At 43.8% G+C, this 14712-nt stretch overlaps 1 protein-coding gene across 2 annotated transcripts in view; it reads left to right on the top strand.

The window, feature by feature from the left end:
- The window catches only part of nrp2a (neuropilin 2a), a 55513-nt gene that overhangs the window by 31990 nt on the left and 8811 nt on the right, over positions 1-14712 (top strand). For both annotated transcript variants that reach the window (XM_011606099.2, XM_029839967.1), the window contains exons 8-15: positions 1858-2002; positions 3619-3794; positions 3992-4171; positions 4259-4403; positions 9298-9372; positions 9586-9699; positions 12891-13156; positions 13870-13966. In XM_011606099.2, the coding sequence (XP_011604401.1) occupies positions 1858-2002; positions 3619-3794; positions 3992-4171; positions 4259-4403; positions 9298-9372; positions 9586-9699; positions 12891-13156; positions 13870-13966 (1198 nt within the window). The remainder of the gene's footprint in view (positions 1-1857; positions 2003-3618; positions 3795-3991; positions 4172-4258; positions 4404-9297; positions 9373-9585; positions 9700-12890; positions 13157-13869; positions 13967-14712) is intronic.

Below are 14712 nucleotides of genomic sequence, written 5' to 3'. Positions count from 1 at the left end.
GTTCTTCCTCCTCATGAACATTCCGGTATTCATAAGATTCTTAATCCATTATATTTCGTGTCCTCCTTTAAATCTTCTCTTTTCCGCTCATTCTCGGCCATTATTCCAGGGACTCTTTTTTCTGCCCAGGATTTCTGGCTTCCCTTCTGCTCTTTGTTTAAGACCAGATATCTGGTGGCCATAAAGATGTGCCGAACCTTCTTTTAGCGCGAGCAATCGTGGGTGTTTACACAACCCCCATAAGAGCCCACATCTACCGTTTGGCCTCTTAGGTAAACACAACGCCTGTCTATCCTCGGTTGATCCGCAGATACGGCGTAGATAGACCCGCTTATCTGTTCAAACACTCATGCTGCTTTGTATTACGAGTGTCAGCTCCATTTGATTAAATCAGGCCATACCCGAAATCAGATAAACCCCACAAGTCAGATTTTAAAGACATATCACTCATATTCCCATCGGTTATGGGATTTATGGAACATCATTATTTTTAGAGTTTGGAGCAAGATGGGGAATTTTGTAAATGGGTCACTTTCTGCAAGTATGGAAGAATAATATTCTTCGACTTTAACTGGAACCAGGCTGTTTATCACTTCCAAAGAAAAACAACATTATCAAAACATTAGGGAATCAAATTTTTAGGCATGCCGCTCCTTGATCATTCCATATTCAGATCAGAGTAAAAGAAAAATCATGTCAGAGTCTTTTTAAGAATTGATGCCTTTAATCTTTAATATGTCGTCTTGTAGAGGTTGGCTTCTTTTTTGGTGTGTGTGTGTGTGTGTGTGTGTGTGTGTGTGTGTGTGTGTGTGTCACTATTGGTCAAAGTATCCCAAACCGAAGTCGATATAATTTTGTTTGTTTGTGAGATTATGGTAAATTTTGGACTTGTGTGCCTGTCTCATGTTTGTTTTAATTTTTATCCACCTTAGTTTTTTATTCACTGACTTTGTTACATTCCATCACTGCGTTGTAATGATAAAAGTCAGGAGTCAACACAGATGGAGAGACAAATGACACTTAACAGTCCCTGAAGTTAAAAGACACTTCCTGCAGTTATCTGGGTATCGTGTGTGTAAGTGTGTGTCTGCGCTCTTGTGGTTTCCATTGTGTGGGTTTCAGTTGGTGGCCATAAAAAAGAGGAAGAAGGTGGTGAGGGTTACAGAGATAAAATAATTTAATGTGGGAAGAAAACGGTGGGTAAGGGATGCGGAAAATGTCTGTCAGGTGAAGGTAAAACCGTCATGGCGGGTCCCAATCCTTCTGAACACCCTCAAGCATCACGACTCTGCCCAGTAGGAAACCTGACCACAGAGGTTACATTTGCCCTCTGACCCCCTACTACTCCAAGCGGAGCAAAGGAAAAGAGTAACTGTGGAGAAGTGATTTTTTTTTTCTAGTTTTGACGCATCAGGAAGCTAATTTCACATACATCCTGCCCGCCTCGGCTGACTTCCTCTGTCTGATGGCCCATCATGTTTAGTGATCTCAGGTCAGGTCTCCTGCGGCGTTTCAGGGCCACCACCAGAGAGGTAGAAGGGAGATGTTGGATGATGGAGCTCTGTGCGTGTGTGTGTGAGAGAGAGATCCGTTACCAGGTTTTCCCAGCCTCCTGAAGCTGAACCTTTGACCTTAAAACACATCGACAGCTGGGATGTCGACATCTGATCCATGTTTGGGTTGTCTCTGCTTTGTCTGCCTGATAATGTGTGCGCACACTCGGGCATGTGTGAGTGGCGTACACCCGTATGACAATGTCATATCTGTATGTATGACATTCATGTTCCTGTGTGTTCGTAAATTCAATAAAGGAATATTATTCTATAACACAGTTTATCACATTTCTCTACCCCTCAGATTTTCCACGCTAACACTGACCCAGCCGAGGTGGTTCTGAACCGAGTCCCACAGCCGGTGCTGGCCCGCTTTGTTCGGATCCGCCCTCAAGCCTGGAAGAATGGCATTGCCCTTCGCTTTGAGCTCTATGGATGTCAGATTACAGGTGTGTGTGTGTGTGCGTGCATGTACATGTGTGTGTGTAACATCTGCTGCAAAGTCACAGATATTAATGGTACATTTTGTCTTCCTATCTGAGTCCAGCTAATCATATGTAATCCTACATGTCCTTGTATTTTCCTGAATAGAACAGCCTAATGTTCTTTGGCTCTTCTTCAAATGTAATCTGAGAAGCTCTGAGAGATATTGAGATCTCTTTTTGTCCTCCTTTGTGATTTAGTGACTCAAGCAGCCGATGCTGTGGTCAGATAAACGTCTGTTGAATGTGATTTAAACACGCTGAACTTTCAAACACCGGCCGTCCACATAACTTCCTAAACCTCACGTTCACCCCCATAACTGTGTGCGTCTGCGCTCCCTCCCACACTGGTATCCATTGTACATGGGAAGCCTCCAGCAAATTACAGGAAATTTCGACTCTAGTCTTTTTCCCAGAGATACCACAAAAACCGTATGACTCTCATTTCTTCCGCGTCCGACTCCCCCAACTCAGCCTCGCTCTCCCCTCACGACTGTACTCGGTTTTTGATGTGTAGTCTTCTCTGTATCTGGAAACGAGCAGCGATCCATCATTCATGGCTCCTCGTACGCTCTTACATCAGAAACTGGGATTCGCTCCTGCCTCGACAGCTGCTCTTGAAATACCTATTATCTCCTACAGCGCAGGTACATCTTTGCATTGGCATTTTCTAAAAATAGCAGTGACCTCAAAAGCCTTACACGTTCACTTCCTGTTCTTGTTTTATTCATTATTTACATCTCCTGCTTTTGCAGTGACATAACGCCATGAAACTTTGATCTGCATTCTCTTAAACCGTCATCACGACTAACATCCCCTCATCTCACTTCCTCCCGCTCTTTCTCAGACCCCAGCTGTTTTCCACCATCCAGCCATCCTCCCTTCGCCCACTGTTTCTCTTTATGGGACTCTTCCTCTCTTCCCAGTTTCCCCAAGCCCTCGCCGTCAGCTGTCTTTTGCTCATTTCCCCCCCTTGCCACTCTTCCTCTCTGCATACATACCTTTCTAATCCTCTCATATTCTCCCTCAGCAAGTTTCTCTTCGCTGCTGCTCACTCATCCGTATCAGGATGAGTTGCATTTCCAAGTGCTTTTACATGTGCAGAACTTCTCAGTAACACAGAAAAAAAAAAATCTCGTAGGGATTTAGAGTGTGTACAACACATTTAAGTGGATGGGATAAAAATAGATGTTTCTCCACCTGCACATCATATGCACATCAAAATGGGTACCGGTAATTAACATTACAAATGAAGTCATTAATATTTTACGTCTTCAGTATTTACACTATGGCAAAAGAAATGTTTCCCCATGTGAATTTTCTTAATTTCGGAATACCAGTTCATCTATTTGTCCAGACGTTCAAGCCCGGTTGCGTTTTTAATCATGAATGTCTCTTGTGTCCATCGGCTGTTTACTACAGTCGAACCCCTCATGCTCGGTTGCCGGAAATGCTCCGCTGTGGTGAGGATTAATCACTCCCAGCGTGAGCATATGTTAGGTCATCGTCTGAGGAATTTTTCCATCACTGCTCCCTGAAATGAAGGTTAAAGCCGTGTCTGCCCTCTCTGCCCTGCACTCCAGATGCCCCGTGTTCAGACCTGCAGGGAATGCTGTCCGGCCTGCTTCCTGATACCCAGATCTCGGCCTCCTCCAGCAGGGACATGGTGTGGAATCCTGGGACCGCCCGCCTGGTTGCAAGTCGCTCTGGCTGGTTTCCTGGTCCTGCGCAGCCACTGGCTGGAGAGGAGTGGCTTCAGGTACATTTCAATAGTCTTTTTTGGTCACTTTCTAAATGTGGCATTAGTGTTTAATTCCAAATGTTATTCTTACATTCACATTGTTGAAATGTGCAACACGTTCTATGTTTAAGAAATGGCTTTATTATTTATATAATCTATAAAAAATAGGTCCTCTGTTTTCTGTTCATTGGCCTAAACTTCATGCATTCCCACAGGTGGATCTGGGTGTGCCAAAGATGGTGCGAGGAGTGATCACTCAGGGAGCTCGTGGTGGAGACGCAGGGAGCGGAGCAACCACTGACAACCGGGCATTCGTCAGGAAGTATAAAGTGGCGCACAGCTTGAATGCAAAAGATTGGAATTTCATCATGGACAGCAAGTTTAGCCTGCCCAAGGTGTGAGAGCCAGAGCGTTGTGTTAGTGTGCTTGGAAATAATGCATCAGGTGATGACGTTTTCATTGTGTTTACACATTTTGACCAGATCTTCGAGGGAAACACTCACTATGACACCCCGGAGCTGCGCCATTTTGATGAGGTAGTGGCCCAGTACGTCAGGCTGTACCCAGAGAGGTGGTCTCCAGCAGGAATCGGGATGAGAGTGGAGATACTGGGTTGTGACCTTCCAGGTAGGACGGCTTGCCATTTCTCATAAGACAGGGAATCATATTCGGTATGATAATTTGCAGCTCGCACTATCCTAGACTGCATTTTTTGCCCTGCTGTTATGAACTCAAGTCATGTTGGATGAATGGACCTTGGGGAAGGGAGCTCACCAGACAAATGAGGTTCACATTAGATATGTATGAGAATTATTCGTCTGACAGGGATGAAAAGAGATGCCCAGAGTTGGCTGTAAACTGAAGGTGATCACCTAGCAAAGCTCCAACTAAGCTCGCCACTTCAATGCTTTGTTTAGTTTTCTTTCTTTGTTACAACAGAAATCTGAGCCGAGCAATCTGTGAATCTCTTTTAGAACAAGTGTTAGCATCAGCAGGGGGTGGACAGGGTTCGGCCTAAAGGAATGTGTCCCCAGAGATAGAAAGAAAGAAAAATTGAGAGAACGTGGTCTGGTACCCAGATGTGAGGAAGTGCTTGAATGACACAGGCATACATGCACCAGCACACATGGGATCAGAATTTATGACTCCCTCTGTCCTTGAACAGAAGACAGGGTTACATTATTAAAAATGCACTTGCATAAAAACAGACACAATTTCATGTAAATACAGACAATAAACCACATTTAAATGATGTAGTATATAATATATAGCATTCCCACACCCACACACTTCCACCCTGTCCTCAACGGATGTAAACCTTCATCTCATTGATTTATGCATCTCAGCGTATAACTGCTAATAAGAAAGAGGAGTAAATCCATGAGGCAGCTTTTACAACAGGGTGATACAGATATTAAAAGCTACATCTATATTTAAGACTTTTGGTTTTTTTTATTGAGACAAAAAGAACTAAAATCCCTCAAATCCATCCAACATATACTTGAAAATATTGCCAAAGTACACAAACATTATTTCTGAGTAAAAGAAGCATGGATATATTAACTGTGGTTTTAGCTAAAGCACGCTCTAGTACTGCAGTAAAAACTCATGGTGTCTGCTATTTATAATATATTTGACACTATTTCAGTCTGATAAAAAAAATCCCAAAAGTAATCAGAACATTTTAATCATAAAAGAAGTTTGGATGTCATACGTGAGAGCAGATACTCTGTTACTGTTCATCATCCAATTTTCACCCCACACAAACATCTCATTTTGCTGCTCTGGCAATCATCTTCAGGAATTCCTGAGGAAATTCTCAGGCCACATCGGAAACAATTTACTGTTTGATTGGTAAATGATCTCTGGGAAATGAAATCTGCTGATGTCCTGTAACCCACCCCCTCCCCTTCATAGTGAAAGTATTTCTTTTTGGTTTGTCTCACGTTTGACCTTTCATTCGAATTGTTAAAACCAAAGAAATATGTGTATTTTTACTCAAACTCTTACCTAGCTTAAACAGCTGTGGTTACCGCAGTCAGTCATTTCTACACATGGTTTCGGTTCTTTTGATTTGCACCCTGAGGCCCAGTGTGTGGGTCCATAAATGTTTTTCTATTTCTTTTTTATTACCCTGCCTCCACTCCTGTTCTTTCCTCTGTTGCTCATCACTCACACCTCTTTTCCACCATTGTTGCTGTTGGAGTTCTTCGGTTCCCCACTGCTGAGGCACAGCTGTCGCACACAGAATCTCTGTTTCTTTCCCCCAGAAATTAAAAGAAATGTATGAGCTCAGGAGGGAGGCATGTGTCGGGGGGGGGATGCAAAATATCACCTGTCCTGTATTTTTCCCAAGAGGATTTGTCTTTATTTTATGCGTTTGGAGCTCTTCCAAGCACCTGCACACCTGTGATGTATCCTTCAGGTGGAACTCTCTCAAAATCTCCATAAATTTGCCTGACTTCTCTAAAACTCAGGGCAGTTGGGCTCTTACTGTCAGTGTTCAAGGAGTTTTCCTTCATGCCTTTGAATCCCTAAAATATACTGAATGCACTACAGCTAGAAATAAGCCAAATGGTTAAGAGGGCACAGACGCAGATGTTTTATTAATGTGCACTGTCCTTGAACTCTAAAGTAAAGTACAACAAGTGTTTCTCGGATTGTGGCAGAATGCAAACTCTTATGGTGAAGTGGTGAGTTTAGTTGTGAGGTGTGTGTAGGGGTGGGGTGGATGGGGGGGTGGGGGTGTTCCCGTGCATATGTAAATAACCATTCAACAGGGGACGACCATGTCATTACACAAGTGTGAACAGGGGACAGTTTATAGGTCCTTGAGGTGCATTGCTGAGCAGATTTCCCTGATACTTTAATATTCATGCGTATGTGGGTGCATTTCTGCCTCCGCGAGAGAGCGCCCACACACATTTTGGACTGCCAAAGGGAGATTTACCGAAAAGCTTTCTGCATAATTGAAGTTTTTTTTTTTCCTCTCTGCTGACATATTGCTGAGTCAGATACTTTGTGAGTGAGCAGCATCTTTTATGCACCGGCGGTCAGTGTGTTTTTGTGTGTGTGTGTACACAAAAGGTATTTTGGTGTGTATTTCCAGGAGCCTGTGCAGATGCGGCATGAATTCCTATGCTGGCATCTCTATTATGTATGCCAACAGATCCCTAGTTTTAAGTGCTGGCGTCTCACTGTGCATGGTGATGACTTGCATCATCACCTGCAGCAGTACGCACATTATATAAGACTCTGACCTTTCCTGCATTGCAAGGCCTGGCTGGAGCACACATGGGCCTCAGCACAGAGCTCTATGACACGCTCCTCACATACATCAAGGACAGGGCTCAGGGCAAGGTAGACAGACCACATGCTGACTCGTATAAACACACATGCCCACACAAATGCAAGCTCCTGTCATACCCTAGAAAGGTCAACGCTTTTACACCGTGATAAGGTCTGACCTTTGAAAGCACAGTGCTCATGATCGGGTAGAATCTTAATGGACTTGTGTTTATGTGTGTTTAGTTGTAGCCACACAAGGGCAACATGTGTTTAAGCGTCCTGGTATCTATAAGAGCTCAGTTTGTTTTAACACCTGGTTCTGTGATTTAAGTCAAGAATCCAAATGTCCTCACTGGAAAAGAAAGTAAACAAGGACAAACTTGTGATGTATGTGGAAATTAGCAGAAAGGGGGGATTTAAGCAAAAGCGTTCCATGCAGTGCCTTCCTCATGGACTGCTGGTGATAAGAGTCTCATTAATTAGTTCATGACAGGCATAAAGGACATGACATTAAAGCTGGGTGAATGTCAGAGGATGTCGCCAACTGGGGCCAGCCAGTTTATTGCTGCCATTTCTCCAACTGGGCTGTCGTCTTGCTCATTTCCTCAAGGAAATTCCCAAAAGCAGTTCTGCATCGCACTGTGTTTGTTGCCGTTCTAGACGTTAATCTAGCAACCATGCAATAGTTATTGATCGTCAATAAACTATGAATGCAACAGCGGTGCCTCTTACAGGTATTTAACTGAGTGGAGAATGTAGAATATAGAGAGAAATAAGATTAAGGTTTAGTCCTCATAGCAATTTTCACTTAATACTGCGACAAACAGAGTTCAACAGTTCCCACATGCATTCACACTGAGGCAATATAGAGGAGTCAAGCTGTTTTTGTCTTTCGGACTAAGCTCGAATCAATCCCATAACCTTCTTCCTTCGAGACAACTGTGTTAACCGCTGTACCAGTAGGAAATCTCTTTTTTCTCTAAAAATGATGTTTTTGTGAGTTGTGAGAACAGCTGGCCTAGATTATTCACGTTGTTAATCACGATCTCAAGCTGAGATATGACCCAAAGTTCCCCACAGGATCCCACCATACACCACAGTTGACCTGTACTAAAGTGACGTTCGGGGCAGAGAGGAGAATCGTTTTATTTTACTTCGTGTTTGTTCTCCCTCCTCCTAGGTGCGCATGAGTTATGGGGTGAGCGTAACACACACAGCAGCTCCCACATGCATAAGAAAGCAGAGTCAGTATGTTCTGTGTATCCTCCCTGACAGCCTGTGAGAAGTCCCACACTGCAATCATCCCATCCAAGGTCGAGGGGAGTGTGTAAGACGCATCCATCCATCAGCCCTAGGCCAGGCATGAGTGTGTGTAGTAGCTGACGTGTGTGTGTAAGCCCGTGTAGGTGTCAAACAAACACAGACACCTGAACACCCAGACACAACATTAGCCGGGCCCCTCTGTGGGTGTCTTATCTGAGCCCGACTCTGCCTGTCTGTGTGTGGGATGGCCCAGTGAAATAGGAAGCAGGAGAGGAGTCAGTCTGGGACAAAGACCTGACACTCTGACACCTAGGACGTACATCTTAAGCCAGCCCTAATATTATATAACAGCTGGCTTAGCGCCGGGCAAATGACATAGAGAGGCGCATCCTTAAAGGTACAGATTGAAGAGCACTCAGACTCCTTCACACTCCCATTCATTCCGTGATGAATGACAAGATAGGAATCAGTAATAAGCATCCATACACATTAATATGCCTGAGATGAACCAGGACTCTGGGATTGAACTTACAACGTTTGCCTATAGTGCGACCCCCTCTTCTCGCTCTATATAGGTAGTACGGCTTGTGAATTGATCGTTCCATCAAGTTTCACTTTTAAGGGTCACTATTCTGGTAGGGTCAAATGTGTCAGAAAGTCTGATATTGGATACCACAAAAACATTATTATTATTATTGATACTACACAAACAATAATGTGTTATTATACGTTCAAGGACATTACACCTATATCTATACCTCTGTACATTGTGCTCCTTTATGCCTTTGTTGCTTATCAGTTCTCCCAACGTATGCGTTTCCTGGCCCTCCCTGGTGAAGGCGGAATTCCACGTATACTAATCTGCAAAATAAACAAAAGCTGATGAACATGCCCTTTACTGTAATCAAGTGGCTGGGAATGTTGTTTTTGGTCAGCACCTCTGACCTGGGTAATGTGTGTCTGTGTGCAGAAACCACCACCCCAGCTTTCTCCACCACCCCGACTGTTCCTGCTGAAAGCACCACAGTTCCCATTACGACAACAGGTGAGTCTGTGGAAGCCATTACAGATGAAAGCAAAAGAAATGCAGGATTAATGGCATTATTAGGAAGCTGTAATACCAAAGATGAAAGCCCTTGAATTCCATTAGCGCACATGGATGCCGCAGCTGCGAATGTTTCGTTATCTGAAATGGCTGTGGATTTCACATGCTTTCTGTTTTTTTTCTACCCTTTGGCTTCTTCCTCGCTGCTCCTAGCTGCCACAGTTTCCACCTCTCCTTCATCAGACGGTGTGTGTGACTTTGACCACGGTCTGTGTGGGTGGACACATGACCCCAACGCTCCTCTTTTCTGGTCCCTGTACAGTCACGGTGAGTCTTTTTCCTTAGTCGTGCAGAAAATTCTGCATGAGTCAGCGCTACTGTCTGGTCAGCTGAATCGCTCGGAGCTGCTTCAGGAAGCCGGAGGTCTTTCTTTGATGAACAGCCACTTACTGGCATTGTTTTTGGTCTGGATCCATTTAGAAAACAGTTCCACTCGGCTTTTCAAATTTTATTTTGGCATCAGTTGCTGGGCCATGACTGGCTCATCTGTTTGATCATATTTATTATTGTCAGAGCTGGTCCGATAAGAAGAAATAGAGACGATTCGCCAGACGTTTCAATGCACAGCCTGGCGGAAAACCGTTCCATTAAGCTGTAGAAAAGGAACAACAAAAGCATTAATGTTTATTTTGATAAGACCCTGCTTCCTCTAATTAAATTGGGCTTTCTCCTCTGCATTTTTATTGGGATCCTTTTTCAATTCCATTAAAGTGATTCCCTAAATTGAAACCCATCTAATTAGGCAGCATTGTCGTCCAGCAGGCGCCACACTTTCAGCCGGACTGAGAAGGGAAATAAATTTAAACCATTAGAGTGACAGAGACGTTGCCGAAATGTCACGCGACAGTTACTAACGCGCAGTCTCGCTCTCAAAGTTAGTTTCCAAAGAAGAGCAGCAACACATCTCTATTACTTCAGACTCCTCTCCAGTGACGTTGCATAAGACCCCAGCTACTTACATGCTCCAGGATGAAGTAATTATTAATTTTCCCTTCATACATAGCTGTGGAATTGGAAGTGAAGCTTTTGGCATGTTATTAAAAACTGCCAAGCCTGTATTCTCATGGGTTTAGAGACTTGGTGCTATTTATATTTTTCATAGGAAAACTAAGGCATTTCCAGTCCCTCTTTAGGAATGTGGAATCCACAAATTTGTTACACACTCAGCTGTTCATCTGCTCATTTGCTGTTCATCGATGTTTACCCCTAATTACGGTCCTGTGGTTGTCACAGCCTGTTCCAGGCGTCACTGGAACATCTTGTCAACGATGTTATGCTGTAAAGTTAGAGGTTTTCAGCCTTATCAATCTAAAACCCTGACTTTTCTCTGAACTGCTTTCCAAATCTTTTAAAAATTTGAGTAAGATTCCATGAAAGATTTAGCTTTGCACCAGCTGGGGAGAATTAAACCAAGGCTTTGTCATGCCCGCCCCCCTCTTCATGTCAAATTCTGATGTCACCGGGGTCATGTTGATCTGGGTCATGACAGAAATGTTTCTGTACCCTGACCTATCGCGGTCAAAACTGTCTTTGACAGGGGGGAGGCTTCAAAGCAGCTTCTTTCATCACAACCAGATTGGAAAGGTTCCGTAGATTAATCACGCTGTGACTTTCATGTATATAGGATATCATTTCCATTGGCTTTGACACGCCACATCAGCCTTTGATTTTTCTTGCGAAAGTCAAAGGTCAGCCAACACAAGGATCATTATTTCACTGGTATCAAGTCGCACTTTAATCCTCTCTGGACCAGGATTTCCTCACCTCTCGACCTTAGCCATGAAACTCGTAATTAGGTGCAGAGATGGAATTAGCCACATTTGCTGTATTACTTGGCTTAATACACCCCCACTGGTAAAGGAAGCTAACTAGGCATCATAGATTGAATCCTTGTTTGCTCCTCGCTGCAGGAAACCACTGTGAAAATGGATTAATAATGCTCTGTTGTGCTGTGCATGGCGAGGCAGGCTCGATTATTAGCTGTCTGGCGAACAAGAGGCACAACAATGGGGGGTTCGCCGCACGCCGCCACGCTCCAACTCCAGACAGAGCTGACGGTAGAGACTTTGGTGGGCGTGCATTAAAATGAGCGATAAAATGCCTCACAGAGTTGCAAATATGCTCTCCTCGCACACAGCACATAAACAAATACACACTTATTCCGAGGGCTGCAAAGGGCCAGGGGACACTCTGTCTCACACACACACACACAGTCGTAAGTGTCACGCAGGCGAGTCGGGGCGTATGGCGAGCAGAGGGGAGCTGTCAAGCCGGGGGAAGAGTTGTCCCTGCAGATAGCTATTGTCGAAACTGCTGGAAAAGAGCACACATGCACGCCTGCGTGTGACGAAAGGTTATCGACCCAGTCAGTCAATAACTTAAACAAGCATACACACTATTACACACCACACTCCACCAGGTTGTTTGAATAAAACATAATCGCTGTCTCATAACTGATGTCGTCAAATTATAAGTCCTCTCACATGTGTTTTGCAAAACTGGCTCTTTAAGTAAATCAAAATCCAATTCTTTGACCTCAGCACACACACATCTTAAATCTTAATACAATAGATCTCAGATCTGTTGAGGCAACACCAGGAGACCTCTGGAGCATCTCATGGGATGCATATTTTGTCAAGTCACGATCACAGACTAAGCAGCGTGAATTGAAAAATTAAACCAGACCTGCTCACGCTCACAGGCACGCACTGTTAAATATCCGAACGCTGCTTTATTCACCTGTGTACAAGGCAGACAGGCGCTCGCACACATTCACAATGAAGCATCTGATTTAATCTGCATATTGTTGATGCTGGACATTTTCCCACAGAGCCCACTTAAGAAATTCTTCACAAGACTGCTCTTTGAGTCACTCACTCGCGCACGCACACGCACACGCACACGCACACGCACACACACACACACACACACACACAAAGACACTCATACTCTCAGCTCAACAATCTCATTGTCACACAACGGAATAAATGCCAGCATCCAATTTGCTAGCTAAACATCCTCTGGCGTAAACCAATGAATTGTTGCTTTTTGTTGGTCTTTACCATTGTTTAGGTCATTTACCTGGAAGGGAATGATGAGAAATAGGCCCCCAGGGTCTTGGCTGGGGTTGTGGCTGTACTGCATGCTCAAATAAGGAGCTGTTGTTCAACGTGTTTATATTTGTCATATCCCTATTGTTTGGCGGGGCCATTGTGTATTAATGATTATGTTCCTGTTACCAAAGAGTAGTTTACGTCTCTATGAATCATGTTTGAGTGGTAATTGTACGAAAAGAACCAGTAATCCTAAATGCATGTGGATCTATACGCGTAAACAGTGATGATTTATGATTGTAATACACACAAGGACCGTCTATCAGTCGGAAAGGAGGAAGTTTAACCTTGTGTGACATTTGAGTAGTTGCTTATTAAATATCATGAACTCTCTGACTCTTCCAGAGCTAAACAGCTATCTCTACATGGACGCCAGCCTTAAAACGGAACAACAGCGAGCCCGCCTTGTAAGCCCCTTGGTTGCAGCGGACACTGGACCCCTCTGCCTCACTTTCTCCTATCAGTTATGGGGGGAGGCCCAGGGCCACCTTCGGGTCCTCTTGCGGGACAACCACAATGAGGAGACCGTCCTGTGGACACTGAAAGATGATCAGGGCCCTGTATGGAAAGAGGGTCGAACGATCCTCCCTCGCTCACCTAAAGACTTCCAGGTAGTGGTGGGTGGAATATCTGGAAATATGTACATGTAATCTATGTAAAGATACTAGTTACCTATGATATTATTATGTATTCAGTTTAATATCTGATCATTTAAGGCTTTTATTTAGGTAGTATCCATATAGACGCACCCTTTTTTAAATAAATGATTGAGGTATGAGATTTAACATGGTTTTTGACTGCATCATCAAGACAAAAGGTTGGGGGAAAATGATTCTGAAAGTTATAACAGCAGTCTAAAAGTCTCAGACTTCTGGCAAATATTAGAGAGCTATATTAAAGCATGTCTGGTAGATAAATTGGTATCTGGGTCAGACCTTTTATTATATGTCTCCCCAGAATGGGAAATGTGTCTGTAATATCTTTATCAGAGTTGGTTAGAGAAAGAGAAACATTCATCTCGGAGCATATGAAAGCATCATTTTTTTAACCCCTCTGTCACCTCGGGCGAGGTTTGACTTTGAAATGAGCTAAAGTAAGTCACTGTCTCTATAGGCATCGCTGTACACGTCAGGCACATCACAAGCAGTTAATGTTCTCATAAAAAAGTCATCCAAAGATGCTTGCAAAGGAGGGAAGGCAGCATTAAAATCAAAGGCACCATATAAACTTTTAATTGTCTTTCTTCTCCTCCTCACCGTTGTCGCCGCTTTTCCTCACCCCCCCCTCTTCCTTCTTCCTTCTCCTCCCCTTGTTGTATCGGTAGGTGGTGATGGAAGGTTTCTTTGCACACGGGACCAGAGGACACATTTGGATAGACAACATCCACATGAGCTTGAGCACCCCGCTGACAGAGTGCACACGTAAGTCACGCCGACAGACTAAAAAGAAAACACTGCAGCAGTAATGGAGAATATCTGAGTACATTTACTCACGCATTGTCCAATTTCGAGGTGGAGGAGGATCGTCTCTGCATGGAAACAACGTTTTGTTTTTGATGGGGGGGTTGGCTTGTTTGCTTTTTTTATGACATTTGAACTGATTTTCACGGTGTCATTTTGATATTCAAAACACATGTTGAAAATAGATGTGTTGCGCCTATTTTCATGAACCTTTCACACATTCCTGTTATTCAAACGTGTTTTCACAAGTGGTCCCAATTTTCCAAAAGGGCTTTCCCCTGAAAGTGAACAACGTGCAGCGTGATTTAGGGCTTTTAGAAAAGTCTTGTTGATATTGTTGACTTTGTCACTTGTCAATGTTGTATTTCAGCCTGATATTTTTACTTTTACTCATGCATGACACCGGCTTCCTCTCTTCATCAGTCTCTCCTCCCATCACCTCATCATCAGCTCACTCTTCACCACACTTTGTCACTCTCTTTATTTTCCTGCCACCTCCTCCACTTTTGCCTAGAGCAGTAAGAAGTGATAAATGCCCACCCCACCAGTAAACCTTCCACTTACCCATCCCAGTTTGGGAGACAGGCTCTCCAAAATACCCAAGATAAAAGGAGGATAGAGAGGGAGGGACATCGTTTATTTCTCCGTAACAAAAAGAAGAAAGGAGAATAAGAAGAGTAAAACTAGGCCATAAATGCCCCGTGGGC

This window comes from Takifugu rubripes, chromosome 8, assembly GCF_901000725.2.
Source record: "Takifugu rubripes chromosome 8, fTakRub1.2, whole genome shotgun sequence".
NCBI classification, from domain to species: Eukaryota; Metazoa; Chordata; class Actinopteri; order Tetraodontiformes; family Tetraodontidae; genus Takifugu; species Takifugu rubripes.
The sequence above is the reverse complement of the archived record's forward strand: the minus strand, read 5'-3'. Positions and strand labels throughout refer to the sequence as shown.